Source organism: Balaenoptera ricei, chromosome 13 (assembly GCF_028023285.1).
Source record: "Balaenoptera ricei isolate mBalRic1 chromosome 13, mBalRic1.hap2, whole genome shotgun sequence".
Classification (NCBI taxonomy): domain Eukaryota; kingdom Metazoa; phylum Chordata; class Mammalia; order Artiodactyla; family Balaenopteridae; genus Balaenoptera; species Balaenoptera ricei.
Window position 1 is genome coordinate 68,040,486 of NC_082651.1, and position 16,474 is coordinate 68,056,959.

General features: G+C 39.0%; 1 protein-coding gene across 3 annotated transcripts in view; it reads right to left on the reverse strand.

The window, feature by feature from the left end:
* Positions 1-2,215: 2,215 nt before the first annotated feature.
* EML4 (EMAP like 4) overlaps positions 2,216-16,474 on the reverse strand; it is a 165,536-nt gene continuing 151,277 nt past the window's right edge. For 2 of the 3 annotated variants that reach the window (XM_059943502.1, XM_059943501.1), the window contains 5 exons: positions 15,754-15,851; positions 9,451-9,538; positions 8,870-8,968; positions 5,758-5,888; positions 3,226-5,068 (listed from right to left, as the gene is read on the reverse strand). In XM_059943502.1, the coding sequence (XP_059799485.1) occupies positions 4,595-5,068; positions 5,758-5,888; positions 8,870-8,968; positions 9,451-9,538; positions 15,754-15,851 (890 nt within the window). In that variant the 3' untranslated portion in view covers positions 3,226-4,594. The other variant, XM_059943503.1, reaches the window with a different exon arrangement.

The window sequence follows — 16,474 nt, forward strand, 5'->3', positions numbered from 1 at the left end:
CTGAGGACACGGGAGCCAAGGAAGGCAGGAAAGGCAGGGAGTCGCTGGCAGCAGGTGCCGCAGCACGCCTGGAAGCTCGGCCCCGCGCGCCGGCTGCAGGGACGACAGGAGGGGCTTGTGCAAGGGAAGGGTCCCTCCGACTTCGTGACTCTGTTCAGAGCCCAAAGACGCCTCTTCCAAAGCCTAATCACTTCCTGTGGTTTTTCCGTATACTGGTCTCAAATCCTTCCTACCAGAAGCTCAACCCATTTCCTTCTTTTTGTTACTAGTGATCACTAAGTTACTGTTCTGCAGCGAGCATCTCCTGCAGTGCCGCACAGCAGAGCAGGGGGCTGGCCCCGGGAACGCTGGGGGCAGGGGGACCTGCCTTCAAATCTTGGCTCAGCCACTTGCCACTAGGGTAACCTGGCTTCTCATCTGTAAGTTTACTCGTCTGTAAAATGGAGATAATCGAATTCAGGATTGTTGGAAGAATTGAATGAGTTTAGTACGTGGAAAGCACTTAAGTGTTACATTATGTGTTAGCTGTTACGGCTGAGTAGCATTTCGTTCTATGGATGTGTGCCATATTGTAATCATCGAGCACGCAGTTTCTTATTTTCCACATTTCTTGATGTTTTTGTCCTTTGAGATACAGAAGTGGCACCCTTAAGTTTTTCTGCTAGACTTCCGGATTGGTAAAATTAAAACAAAAAACACAAACGTGTTCAGTTCCGTAAGCTATGGTCTCCTGAGGATGTCACCCATGGATATAGAAATGAAACACACTGACATTTCTAGAGACAATGCAACTTTTTTTTCCTCCATTTGGGATTCTTTCTCTTTTAGTTCTTTTGTCTACTTTGTATCAGAGGTTACTGTAGGGGTCTATTAATGAGGGTGGAGTCGAAATTCAGGTTTCCTTTGGAAAAGATGAACTGATTAGCACAAATATGTAATATTATCAGAGTCCCTGAGGAGAGCAGGAGTTGCCCCTTTACAAAGGGCAGAGCCCTCACCCTCTCCTGAACTGAGGACTGAGATGACATAGGTCCTCTGCTGTTTCCCCATCTCCTTTCCAAAACTCTCTGAATCTTCACCCACATCTTTTCCTTCTTCCTCCATTTATAAAGAATGTCTTTCTCCTCGTGTAAGTGGAAGAGGCTCCAGCTTTCAAGTTATAACACACAAAGTCCTGGTGTGGCAGTTATCTGGGTAAGTGAATGCAGGCCTGCTCCTGAACCTCCGCAGCCCGCCCCTTGCCCACAGGGCAACACGCCCTGTTATCACTGCGAGCTGGGGTGTCTGGGGGCGCGCTGGCTGCACGGGGACTCCTCCAGCGACAGCTCTGCTCCGCTCTGCCCACGTCCTGCACACCTGCTCTTCAGCCCGTCTCCTTTGTCCTAAAAACATGTCCTTGTCCTAAACTCTCGTTGTAGTTCCACCTTTAAGCTAGAAACCTAGTTCCTTCCAGAACTTACACTAACAAACACCTCAATATGTCCAAGATCTAATTCATCATTATTTCCCCATAGAGGTTCCTTTTTTGGATCTCCTTTTTTATTAAGAAGAAAAATCACATTGTTTAGTGGGGTGGTTCTGGTGTCTGTCAGCCGTTTTGTCTCTGAATTCTTGAAAGAGGAATTTCTGCCCCAAGCCAGCCTGTCACAGGTTAGTATATGCGAGTGGCTGTGAACATATATTCATAGTCAACAAGGATGAATAAGATGCTGATGAAAACCCCATCATTATTTCCATGACTGTAAAACTGGGAATGTATGGAATACTCTTAGTCTAATGCTTCATCAAGAAAAATTTGTAGCAGCTAATTTTTGGTTGCGGTGTACAGAGGATGTGTCACTAAGCAACACGGGAGAGATGGCGAAAGCGGGACGCTGAGTTCAAGGGCTTCCGGCAGGCTACACCGGGGAGGCAGGCAGTGGAGGCAGGTCAGGCAGGTAACCAGGATCACCAGGATTACCTAACGTTAAACACTGGAGAGAGTGTAGACATGAAATAAATTAAAACAAAGCTGTTCCCTATTAAATGGAAGCATAAATCAGAAGTAATTTCCTCTAACATCATGAGATGGTGTCTGTCACTCCAGAATAGCTGTATCCATAGCAGTGGCAGTGGTCAACTGACTGATAAATGTGTCCTTCTGAACTGTCATGTCTTCTGATGATTGGACAGTCACGGACACTAGCAGCATAAATGAAAAAAGACCCAAGGCACATTTAGAGAGACAAATGAAACATCTTATTTTATTTTTTAATCTTCAAAATTTTCTGCCATAAGACAGGAATGCATGATAGAAATGGCTCAACATCTTCACATGAAACACTTGGATTCATTTTCATTCACAAGTTTTTTTTCTAAAAACATCTACAATTTCATAATCCCACCCACTTCCAACCATTATCACAGATTTAATTGACTGTTAAACAGTAGTTGCCAGCAGTAGAGAGCTGGAACGCTTTCTGCGTATTAGTAGTGTCTTTTGAAACTACCACCCAAGATATCACGAATATAAATTTCATGGTACACAGCAACCCCAAAGGTGACTGATGTCCCCAAATAAACTCCCTGCTTATCATGGAGAGTGGTATCCCCCAGGTACTTAACGAAATGCTTTTTCTTCTCCTAGAATTACTTGTTCATCTCATAGTATTTTTCTTGCAGGGTATATAGCACATGCCGACCTGATGATTCAGTCACCACAGCTAATAGGCAAATATATATGCCTGATACTACTGCTGCTCTCTGATAATTATGTACAAACAAACATACTGAAAAATGATGGGTTGCTTGGAGTCTACCTCCCTTCTTTTGAAGAGAACTACTTTGAGGTTTTTTTTTTTTTTTGAACAGTTGTAAACAAGAGGAAAGAGAAATACATGGACATATATCTATACACAGAGATAACACACTGAGTATTTTCAATGTGGCGCATATCTTCTTATATAGAGATACACACACAGAGTGAGTGTCTACACTCACCCCTTCACACATACCCACACCCTTACATACAGCATGTGAATACAAATGTTGTGAGTGTCCTTGGGAGTTCACTGAAGTTTGTGTATTACCAAATGATGATGAAATACCTGATTTGTATTACTCCTGAGAAGACAGTAGAAGGGAATGACAGTTCTGATGCACTTTGGAATGGCACAGTCACGTAAACACTTGCATACTTAAGACTTTTGAACTCATCCAAAGTTTCTAAACATGATCTAACCAAAAAAAAAAAAAAAAAAGATATCAAAACATTGCAAGTTAAAAAATAAAAGTCTTTTTATAATCAAAGTATAAACAAATATATAGGAAATGCATATTTGTCAGTAATTATTTTGAAAATAGGAAACACATACTTAAGAAAAACATAATCTGACAAAACTTAAAAAAACAACTATCCAATGCATAATAACACATGCACTGCCCCCAAACAGCAGAGGATAGCCACATCAGAATTGCAAGGCTTAAAGCAACTCCACCAGAGAAAAATCACTGTGTGTAGCAGGTCTGTTAAGTATGCAATTTATAAAAAATGCCTGACTATTATTCACACTTACATAAAAAAGAATTTGCAATTTGTTGAGTATTTTATCCCTCAATAATCTGTATAAAAATTACAACTAAACCAGTGAATTTCAAGCACCAATTCAATCATTTAAACTTTATTAATATTTCTGTTATTGAAGGAGCAAATTATGATGAAGGCTAAGCTAAGATTAGCCAAGTTTAATTTTATAGGCATGCGGTTTCTTCTGTTCACTCACTTGAACGCCAAACATTTGAAAATGTTTAGGCCAGTAAAGGAATCCTTGGAGGAATCCATTATTTCGGAGTATCAATGGTTTAATATACATTAAAAGCTCTCTAACAAACCACTGCTTTCTTAGTTCTAAGATAAAATAGATTTGCGCACAGGAAATTAAGGGACTGTTCCTCACTCTGACTTAGAAAAGGCAGCACCTACATGGTAGACTAACAAGCACATCTGGACATCTGCTGGCTATGTAAGAAAAGGGTGTTGTTATTTAAGAAGGCAACACCACTGCTCATGGCACTAATGAAGTTTTTCTTGACTAAAAAATTTCCACTAGACATTTGGGGTGGGAGGGAATCTCAGTAAGAGAAGGTTTTTTTTGGTTTTTGTTTTGTTTTTCTGATTTTCAGCATTAGGAAAAAAAAAAAAAAAAAGTAGCAGTCTGAGCCAGCAGATGAGTAACAGTGTTTGTGATGCCTCTGGTTGTTCCTGAAGAAAACCTGCTCAGATAATGAGGGGTTTATTTAAAATCTATACAACCGCTGTTTTTGTTTCCAGTATTAACATCATACCACTCACGTACACAGTAATTTCTGAGACACAATTAATGTTTCAGTCTTTTCCTACTATTAAGTTTGGTTAATTTTCAGCACACATCAAACCGAACCTTTAGGTCGACTGCATTTAAGAGACGGAAGATAAGACTACTGAAAACAGATTACGTGGAAACCAAAATCTCCATCAATAGTGATTCTCCATCACTTCTGGCCTGTTATCTGAACTTTATCGCAAGAGCACATCATGCAGTTGAAGGAAAAAGCGAGCCGCACTGAAGTCCTGGCGTTAGGGCAGGGGTGAAGGGTCTCGCTGGTCCCCGGGAAGAGCGCCTGCGCTCCGCCCCTCACTCATCTCGGGGGCTGGCTCTTCACAGGCAGGCTCACCGAGGTCTTCGCTGCCCCCCTCACTCTGCTCCTCACTGTGGTCTTCGCTGGGCCCCGCAGTCTGCTCCAGGCTGTTCTCCAGAAGCGTGGGAGAACTGCTTATCCTGCTCTCTTCTTCAGCGGCCTCGTTTACGGGCTGGGAAGGAGGTGGTGTGGGAGCATCTGACTGCGTGACGCTTTCAGTGGAAGAGATGGGGGCTTTGGTGAGCGCGGTGTCAGCTACAATCTCATTTTGAGGCAAAGATAACTTTTCCACAAGTTTCCACTGAATGATGCTCATGTCTTTTCCACCAGTTGAAATCAGGTGACTGTCATTATGAGTAAAGCTGACATTGGTGACATGGCTGCTGTGGGCACTGTACTTGTGACTGGGAGCCTACATGAAATAAATCAGATAGGAAAATTAAACTCCTTCTTCACATGCCTACTTACAGCAATGGAGGTGACTAGGTTAGGGAGATCATTCAGTTTGTGAAACAGGTAATTCAGATCAAAACCACAAGTCATTGACTCTGAGGAATAAAGCTAGCAGTGATTTCCTTTTAATACCTATTTATATGGGAGAAACAAAGTAATTGGACAGCTGTACTTTCAGACTGTAAAAAAAATGTCTCTTCTGCGTACTTGTTAGGGTTTATTAGTGACTATTCTACTGAGATGGCTAGGGGAGAATTCACTAGGTTGGAAAGATTATACATGATTTAGGAGTCATAATGTTGATCATGTACCAAAAATAAAATATTTTAATATGTTTAGAAGAAATTTAAAACTGCCAAGGTATCAAAATGAAAAAAAAAAAAAAGGACAATGAACAAAAATGAATAAAACACCATCAAGTGGCTTCTCTGTCTTCTCCTTTACCTTAATGAGGAAGGAAAAGACAAGCACTGCCTGCTTGGATGCTTACAGATGGCCCTATTCCCTCCGCCCATGCACTGTAGTATCACAGACAGTAATTAGTAACCCTATGAATATCTTCCCACCATTGACACAATATATCCCCAAACAAAAATTATCCCCAAACAAAAGGCCCTATAACACTAGTTTTTATTAAGTTGATTTTACCTTTGCTTTGGAGCAGGGATACTGAAACAGATGGACTTTGCAGAAGTCATCAGCAACAGCTATCACCTTTCTATTGTGGGATCGCACCAGTGCATTGATATCTGTCCCATCAGATCCTTCTGGCCAGACACCTTTGATATGGAAACATGGGGGGGTGTAGAAAAATTAGCCTGAAAAATACAACTGCCATGCTACGTGTGTTTATTTTAGAATCTTAATTTTCATCCGTGTTCAAACTCTTAGCTGCTAAATTTCCCTTAAAGATTTCTTAGTGGCTTAATACTTCAAATGATGACATTTTATCCAAAATCTAATAATAAACTGAAATAACCTCAAGATGGAAAATTTAAGACTTAAAACTTTAAGATTCAAAAATACTCACTAGTAACCAGCAGGTGGTGCTAATAAATAATTTTAGTTTCAGCTTGTCTCACCTTGACAATAAGCTCCTCCTGTCTAAAGTTTCCAGTTGGAGGGGAAATTCTCAGTTATTTCTGTAGCAAAGTGCAGAAACAATGCCACAGCACTAATTCTTCAGAGTGGACTCTGCTCCCTTTCAGGCAGGCACTTAAAAAAAAACCTCATAGAGATTCTTTCTTAATGGAAATGTATAGGCCATCCACTAGTCTATCATGTTATCCATAGGAGTTTCCATAAACTATTACTTATGTCCAAAGGTCGACACAGCAAATTTAATTATTCTGAATCATTATGAGGCACTGGTGGTCATGTTCAACATAATTAGCACAAACCTCTACTAGACTAAAAAATATACAATATATAACAGTTGAGATGCTGGCCTCCTGTAGTTCAGTACTGCTCTAGAGAACAATTTTTTTTTTGGTAAATTCACTAAAGATGAAACACTTCTTGACTGACATCTCTTAATAAGTAAATATTGTTTGTTTCACTAAAATAACAAGGTAAGTTACTAGCTATTGGCCACTGCTTCAGCTTCACCCAGAATAATGAATTTGTTTATGGACTAGTCAGGGTTATTTTGTTTTAATTTCTTCCATGCCTGGTAGGCTTCTTCATCTCAGCAGCAGCTGTATTTAGAACAAGTACCCCTAATGGATTATTTTTCTAATGCACACAGCATAAAGAAATGTTCAGATCTACCATGAGAGTGGAGGAGAGAGTCCAACTTTTCAGAAGGCAGAGATACACTGTTAAAGGAAAAATACCTAATATTTTGGGAATTGCTTTAGGTACTGGTGCCACATCCATATCCAATATTCTAATTACTGAGTATAACATCTCTTTTTAATCCTAACTTTCTCAGAAGGATTCCTACAGATTGGCAAAGACTGAGAAAACTGTCAAAGGACAGATTTCTAGAAATGTCCAAAACATGAGATTAGGAATGATCTCCACACTTTATCTTTAAATAATGTCTACTAAAAATGCCTTTATATGTCAATAAATGGTACTGGGATAATTGGACACCCACATGCAAAAGAATAACAACTGTTGACAATGATGTGGAAAAACAGAACCCTCATACACTGCTGGTGGCAATGTAAATGGTGCAGCCACTTAGGAAAACAGTCTGGCAGTTCCTCAAAAGGTTAAACACAGAGTTACCATTTGACCCTGCAATTCCACTCCTAGGTATAACCCAAGAGAATGAAAACATGTCTACACGAAAACTGTTCATAGCAGCATTATTTGTAATAAAAAGTGGAAACAACCTAAGTGTCCATCAACTGATGATAAACAGAACGTGGTATAGCCATACAAAGGGATGTTACTCAGCCATAAAGTGAAGTACTGATACATGCTACAACATGATGAACCTTGAACATCTGGTGCTAAAGGAAAGAAGTCCGTTTCGATGGATCACATAGTACATGATTCCATTTATGTGAACTGTCCTGAATATGCAAATCATTAGAAAAAGAAAGAAGATCAGTGGTTGCTGGGAGGTTGTGGAAGGGGGAGGGAGGGAGTGACTGCTAATGGGCAGAGTTTCTTTTTGGGGTAATGAAAATGTTCTAAAATTAGATAGTGATGACGGGTGCACAATCCTATGAATATGCTAAAACCACCAAATTGTGCACTTTAAATAGGTGAATTATATGGTATGTGAATGGTATCTCAATAAAGCTGTTATTTTGAAAATGCCTTTACAAATTTGAAAGCTTCAATTTTCACTTGGAGGAAAAAACTGTGAAAGGCAATCTATACTATTATGTAAATGCCTTTCCTTTTTAATTGTCTTTCATATTTATTGGGGACCAAAAGTCTGCTGAATTCTGCAGAGAACAAACCTCATATTGGTTCAATCCTAATACATTCAGTTTCTCTGAACTGTGCATTAATAGTGATAACACTAAAGAGTACTAAGTGAAGTGAGTCAGAAAGACATACTATATGATATCACATATGTGGAATCTAAAATATGACACAAATGAACTTATCTATGAAACAGGAGTGAGAGAGTGGCATAGACATATATACACTACCAAATATAAAATAGCTAGTGGGAAGCAGCCACATAGCACAGGGAGATCAGCTCGGTACTTTGTGACCACCTAGAGGGGCGGGATAGGGAGGGTGGGAGGGAGATGCAAGAGGGAGGAGATCCGGGGATATATGTGTACGTATAGCTGATTCACTTTGTTATACAGCAGAAACTAACACAATGTAAAGCAATTAGACTCCAAAAAAGATATTTAAAAAAAAATACACTCTGCATCTTTATTAAAAAAAAAACAACAAAAAAAAAACAATCAGGGACATATAGAACAGACTGGTGGTTGCCAAGGGGGAGGAGGGTGGGGGAGGGTTGGATTGGGAGTTTGGGGTTAGCAGATGCAAACTGGTATATACAGAATGGATAAACTACAAGGTCCTATAGCACAGGGAACTATATTCAATGTCCTGTGATAAACCATAATGGAAAAGAATATGAAAAAGTATGTATATGTATGTATAACTGAATCACTTTGCTGTACAGCAGAAATTAACACAACATTGTAATTCAACTATACTTCAATAAAAAATAAATTGAAAAAAACACATGTAGACTACTTTTCATTTAGAAATTTAAGTATTATACATAAAAACAGCACAAATCGCGTTTTCCCATCAAGTGCAATGTCCTTACCAAAGACTTGAAAGCCTAGCACACAGGTGTATGTCGTCCAATCGATGTCCTTACAATCTGATCGATTCCTGATTAGTTTGCAGCCATTTGGAATGTCCCCTTTAAATTTAGAAACAGGAAGTATAATCATAGTGCTTGTGTACAAATGTATTTGAAAATGCACCTTGACTCAAACTAGCCACGTTTACTTGTATTTATAATCCATACACTGAAAATATTAAGACACACTTGAAAAGGAAGTGTTTAACACGGTTTATAGAACTATAAACTGTTTCCCACTGAAGTTGTTTTTTCTTTAAAAAGCATAAATGCCCATGCATTGTGCTCCTTCCTGCCTCCAGGAAAAGCTGTTAAATACAGAACCATTCAGAGCAGGATCAGTCCCCCTGAATAATTTCTCATGACATTTAAGTGAACTCAGTACTGTGAGGTTCTCACTCCTTAGCCAGCTCCGAGTGGCAAGTGCTGCTTCAGGTCAGAGGGGCCAGCGTGCAGTAGCTGCGCAATGCAGATGCCTCGCAGCCTGCTCTTTACTGCCCCTGACGGGCGCATCTCAGCCGTATGTGAGCATTCATACTTACAGTACAGGATCTCATAGTCTCCCGAGTTAGACATTATGTACTTGTTGTCTGGAGACCAGTCAAGGTGTGTGATATAGCTGGAATGTCCCTAGGAAGGAACACATCAACTATTAGAAAGCATTTAGAGTTCTGAATGATAAATAGTCTCATAGTAGCCAGTCCTGTCTTCTGAGTAGCCATTCACTGGGAATTCCTGAAGTAGAGAGAGCAGTACCACGGCCTCTGGAACTGAACAGGGCTCAGAACAGGTCTTTGGTTCTTTTCCACACTATCCTGTTGGGAGCTAGAACTGTGGAACTAAAGAGATCTGACCACAGTGGAAACGGTAAGCACTTGGAACGTGAGAGTATCCTGCTGGTCTCTCCATTTTGATACCAGCACCAAGTACTACCTGTGCTACACTTCCAAGAAAGACAGTCTCTTAAAAGACACTGAAACAGATACCACAACCTCGGGCCTTATTTCAAGTCACTAGTGTCCCTAATTAGAGTGACTTCCTTTCTGATAATGAAGTATTGGTTCCATGTTGTGTACAAAAAGAGTACAATTTTCCTGGGCTGCTTCTTCAGTACCCATGGCACATGGAGGTCTCCTAAAAAAACTCCTATCTCCAAAGAATATTTTTTGGGAAAAGTTATCCAACATCACACTCCCTCCAAACAGCTGGATCCAATAATCATCTGACTCCTTAAACAAGAGGACAGTGATCTTTTTCTGCTTAGGTTTTACTAACACCGGGAATTCAAACAAAAAATTACCAAATGCCATATTTTGTTGGCTTCACATGTAAGCATTTGATTATTTCCAATAAACTACTGCAGATAAATCACACAGGTCTTACAGTTTACACCAAAGCTGACAGAGCCTCAAAAATCACTTTTATCTCCTGCACTCTGTATTAAAACATTTAATTTCAATTGTACTTTTTGAATTACTAGCTTTCTGCTCACATGGTTTTTATTTTTAAAGTTAATAAATTCAGAATACCTTAGGTATAGTTTTCAATGATTTTCACAAAGTATTTTAATCATTCCAGTAGCCTTCTGAAGTCAAATGACATATCCTAAAACCTCTCTGGAGCTATATCTCCACCAAAGTGCTGCATGGCAAATACCCACATTTATACATTTAAATGAATTTAAATTATGTGAATTTGAGACCCTGTAAAACTTCCTGAAGTCACTGGAGATTAGCTGGGTATGTCAGCAAACAGGTTGGGAGTCACTTGCTAGGCATGTGGGAGACCTCCCAACTTAACAAGAAATCAATTTCAATGCCAGAAAGACACATGTGGTTCTTGGGTATTTTCTGAATATGGCAGGAGGGTGGGGTTCACACAGATCTTTTTCATAGTGTTCATGGATCTGATGCCTGGCTCTGGAATCTAGAGAAGCCAGGCTTCTAAGATAAGAAAACTGGTGCTACATGAATGAAGGATTTAACCAGATTAATCATGGCAAAGTGTTTGAATCTTTGTGAAAAGACTTTAATAGCATTATTTAGAAAAGCATCAAAAGCAATGTATGGATACATAACATTGATGTAATTCGTATCTGTGTTGGACACAACATATTTAGATGGTAAATCAATATAAAGTATTCTCAAAAAGAACTCGAGTAGGAAAAGCCCCCAAATTTAGCAAAGACCTTGGGGGAAGTTAACAATTTATATTGGAATACAAAGTGAGTATTTTTTCGCTGATATGGAGTCCAATAAATAAGCAAAGAAAAGATTAGATGCAACTGTCTGTCGGGAGTCTATGGTGCTGCCTTCCCAGAACCACCTCAGAGTGTCCTTGTCTCACCCAACTCTTAGGCCACGAAGGGTACATACAAGACTTGGGGGGAAACACCCTCAAACGTCACCCCACAGGCACAGACACAGCTGAGAGCAAAAAGTACACCTCGCTGAACAGAAACAGGAGAGTACTCTTAAGCTGGTACTTTCATCACTGCCTTTAAGCAGCTGAATGGTATAACCACAATAACAATCACAAGTGATGGTGCCTAAGAATAACTCTGGAAAAATAAGAAATATCTCAGCTGAATCTTTGTTAATCACATGGAAGGTCATCATGTGCCTCAGTGGTTTGCAACCGTGGCTGTATATTAATATTACCTGAGGAGTTTTCAAACAAGTACAGAGGCCTTGAGTTAGGGCACTAACTTTTTTCCTAAGTAGGTATCCGTGTGTCCCCTCACCCTCTAGGGCAGTGACATCCAATGGACCTTTCTGCAGTGATGAAAATGTGTATCTGCACAGTCCAATGCAGAAGTAACTAGCCACCTGCGGCTTCTGAGTACTTAAAATGTGGCCAGTGCTCCCAGGAAACTGAATTGTATTTAATTTCGTAAACAAAGTTGTGGTTAGTAGCTGTGATGCTGGACAATGCAGGCTGAGAAGAGTCCATTGTCTCTCTACTGATTTGAAATACCTTTTATTATCTAGTAAATTTCCATATAAACAGAGATTTGTTTTTGGACTCTCTTTTCTGTTCCATTAGTCTATCTGCCTATTCCCAGCCAACTGTGATAGTTCGTGGTATGAGGAAAATTTCAGATGAACTTTAGAACCATTTTATCAAGCTCATAAACATTGTGCTGAAAATTTAAGTAAGTGCATCAAATTTAGAGAATAGTTTGTAGAGAACAGACATGTTTATGAAGTCTTTTCTTCTAGAAATATGTTATGTCTATTTTTTCATTTCTTAGTTTGTGTTTCAGCCATGTTTCACATAGCTTCCTGTGCTTTTCTTGCTAGGTCTATTCTCAAAGCATCTACAGTTTTTTGTTACTACTGCAATTAGGATTTTTTTCCCATCACATTTTTGACGTGCTTTGCTGGTGTGAGAGAAAGCTGACCTTTAGAGTGTAGACTGTAGAGTGTAGCCTACCCAATCCGATCTTTAGACTGTAGATCTGTAGAGCATAGTTTATCCATTCCACATTCTCTTAAGTGCCCAGCTAAAACACTGTTATTTCCTAATCTCTTTTGCAGCTATGGGTGGCAGAAGTCACTGAGCGGGGCTTCCAGGAAAACTTTAAAAATCGACTTAGGAGGAAGAGTGTCTTTTTCCCCCTTGCTCTGTCCCCCTAGAACTAGGACGGGATGACTGGAATTCCAGCAGCACCTTATTGAGCATGATGGAGTAGCAAGAAAGAAGGATCCGGAGTCCCTGATGACTTCTTTTAAATGGGAACACATCCCTCATTTGTTGAAGCCACCAAGTATTGCAATATAATTCCTAACTGTTATGGTAACATTGAAATACCTACTGCATTAGTTTTATGGGTAATTTTCTTGGAGATTTCTAGGTAGACAGTTTTAAAAGTCTTTTACTCTTCTCTTCTTTATATATATTTTCATTCACCAAAATCCTGACCAAAAAACACTTATTTTACCAGCACTTCTTGCCTATTCTAACAGACTTTGTAATGCTTTTTAGTATACCACTGCAACTTCATTACACTCCATCTCCTGGGCTAAGATCTTTGAGTAGCAGTGTTAAAAGGTATACAGGAATTGGAGTCAAACACAAAGCTATTACGCTGGCACTCAGGGACAGTTTCAACTGCTTGGTTACACTTTATTAGAGGGACACTTCCTAAAGTTCTAAGCCCAGTATGTTTCTGAAGCTATAGCGTCACTTAAATGTTAACTAGTAACAGGAAATATTGGAAACAAAATAGAAAACAGCATTTGTATCTGGAACTCTGAGAGTAGGTCCAGTTGCCACATTTTAATCTTTACAACAATCCTATAAAAGTAGGAACTATTATAATCTCCAGTTTTAAGATAATAAAATTAAGACTCAGAGAAGTTAATTAACTTGCCTAAAGTTGCAAACTAGTAAGCAGCAGAGCCAGCATTAACCCAGTTTTGTCTGTCCTGTATCATAGCAGACAACAGATAAAAGGAGTTAATATGAGACTATAAGACCAGCTGGTGGAAGCAGACAGCAAGGAGAAGTGAGAGCTGGAAGCAAAGCACAGAACAGAAGATAATTAGAAAAGCAGAGTAGCTGAGCCTTTCATTACAGCCGCAAAGAGTACTATAAGCTTTAACAGTTCCTGAAGATATTTCATAATAATACTTCATATGCTCTAAAGATAAAAGCTGCCTAACTGGAGAAGGCAAAGTGTCATGAAATTGATAAACTTGGCAATTCTCAACACTTCCAAGGTCGTCTCATTATCCAGTGTCCAACACTGCTCTTTCCTTTCTGCATCAGTTGCTGTACTCTAAAAGCACAGTACACTGATATACACATTGAAAAATCTGAGGCCTTTTTGTATCTTGGGAAGTCTGCTCTACTAAGAGTTACGAGAACAGGGTTCAGGCCCCAGATCTGCCACTATGTCAAGATGTGACCAAGGACAAGCCATTTATCTTCTCTGAAACTCAGTCTCTTCATCCGTAAAATGAGAGCTGAGCTAAGTTAAGTGCTATAGTGCGACCTGTAAAATTTTATGATTCCACAAGATTAAATTATATTTGATAATGCTCTGTTTATTAAGACATGGACTTTTTAAAAAGGTTGGGGTAAAAAATAATTAAGAAAAATTTGGTGCCTGGTAGGGTAAACTTAAGTAATCTGAAAATTCCTTTCAGTGGAATATTTCATTTGATTATGCTGTACAATGAGGCACTATTATACTACTATTCCCAAATATTAAGATAATAAATCGATTAAAAGATGTATTTAAATAAATTAATGGATACTGATTCATAATTTTTGTCAAAGTAAATAAAAATATTTTGGATAAATTATAAAACTATAAGGTTGCTTGTAGATCAGTTTATAGGCTGGTTTTAGCACATGGTACAAAATACACCCCGCCCCCCAAAAAAGCAAAAAGCAAATAAACAAAAAAAAAGCAGTAAGTCTCTTCTCTGAATAGAAAATGGCCTGGGTTTTACTTATGTATATACTTTTAAAAATTCATTCTTTTATTCATTCCCCTAAAACTCTTTTGTGATAAAAACTGTTAAAGGGGGATTTCCCTGGTGGTCCAGTGGTTAAGAATCCATCTTCCCATGCTGGGGATGCTGGTTCAATCCCCGCTAGGGGAACTAAGAACTTACATGCTGCAGGGCAACTGAGCCCACGTGCCACAACTACAGAGCCCGTGTGCCGCAACTACAGAGCCCACGTGCCACAACTAGAGAGAAGCCTGCACACCACAACTAGAGAGAAGCCTGCGTACCGCAACTAGAGAGAAGCCCGCACACTGCAACCAAGACCCGACGCAGCCAAAAAAAATAAAATAAATAAATAAATATTTTTTAAAAAAAGACTGTTAAAGGATCTGTGCCACTAATTCATCAAGTAATTTGCTAATCCTAAATTGACTGGTAATATAGATACCAAACTACCTCATTTTCTGTAAATTCATAGTTAACATATACTGAGTACTTCTTACTTGCCAAGCACTACTGTAAGTATTTTATATGCCTTAACTTGTTTTAATCCAGTGAAGTAGAAAGTACTACTATCTTCACTTTACAGATGAGAAGACTGAAGTAGAAGGTTTAAATAACTTGCCCAAGGTCACATTTGTGGGTGGTGAAACAAGAGTTAAAATCCAGGTAGTCTGATCCCAAGTTTATGCCCTTAACCACTATGCTATACCTCCTGCCTTTCTCATCCTGTTATCAGCTTGAATGTGTACTTTTTGAGGACAATGAGCAAATCTTATGTATATCCCCAGTGCCTAGAACATTACCCTAGTTAGCAGACTGCCTGCCATAAGATAAGTACTCACCATGTCTAGAATTGAATCTAATCTTCATCTTAAAATGCTAAACTAATCAATCAGAAATGCAGTAAATTAAAGGAAATATGCTTCTATTAATTCTCTTAATACAGACAAATCTCCATATAAACTATGTTTAGTGCTAGAGAGGTCACCTAGGAAATTGCGGAGTGTCAAGGATGGGCAGGATCATGGGACACTGAGATTAAAATGTTAGAGATACCCTTCCATTTCTGACTCACTCCATTTTAAAAAAGCATTATTTTCTAAGGATTTCCTAAGGAAATAGCTTTGATTTAAGAAACTGCATTAAAACTAGTAGTCAGAGAGAGAGAGGTAACAATATTAAACTCTCATCAAAGGAGAAACCTTTCTAGAGCATACAGGGAACTGCAAGATTCTACTGTCAGGTAATTTCAGTTTCAAAGATAGAGATTAAATTTTAAATCTGCTAAGTTTAAAGGTGATACATCAATGTAAACATTTAACTCTCTTTTTACAGAAGTAAAATTTTCTAACAATTTTATAGATTTACTTCACTACTTACAGTGCACTTTCCATGTCTGCTGTACTTTCTTCCATTTTCTGAGACTACATAGAGGTAAATAAAGTTGTCATGAGATCCCACAGCCAGGAAGGTGCCATCTGGAATGAAACAGGAAAAAATGTTGATTATAGAAATACATCGATAGGTTTATTTACTGTCACTTTACTGGACCTACACCAAATGATATTTTACAAATGTTGTTAAATCTCATCAACTTAACTATTCTTCGGTGTTTAATGAATGACTCCTTCCATCACTAAACATACTTGAAAACCAAATGGTCATCTGGTTGAGTACACAATCCCTTCTTGGAAATGCTCACGGGTCTTGGACTCTTCCCTTAGTCTCATCTCCTCCTAGTTAGCGACAGACTGGCCCTAGGGAGGTTAACCTACTTTTATGGGTCTAAGTATACAGTATTCATATGGCAAGCTGAGTGTACAATTGCTCATTTCAGCTGAGGACATATGATCTCTCCAACTACAGGGTCCATTCTCTTGGGAAAGGACCATGTTCTCTCACAAAGGACCACTGTACTCACCACGTAACAGATGGTCAATAAAGTCCATTTGATCTTTGGGTTTTAAATGCTACATCTGCAGTAGTTATTTGCTATTACAGCATTGAAAAAAGCCAAACCAAGACAGAAAACCTTTTCTGCTTCAAGACAACTCTTGCCAAGCTTACAGCTTGAAGCAAATACTTTTCCTTCCTTGTTCAA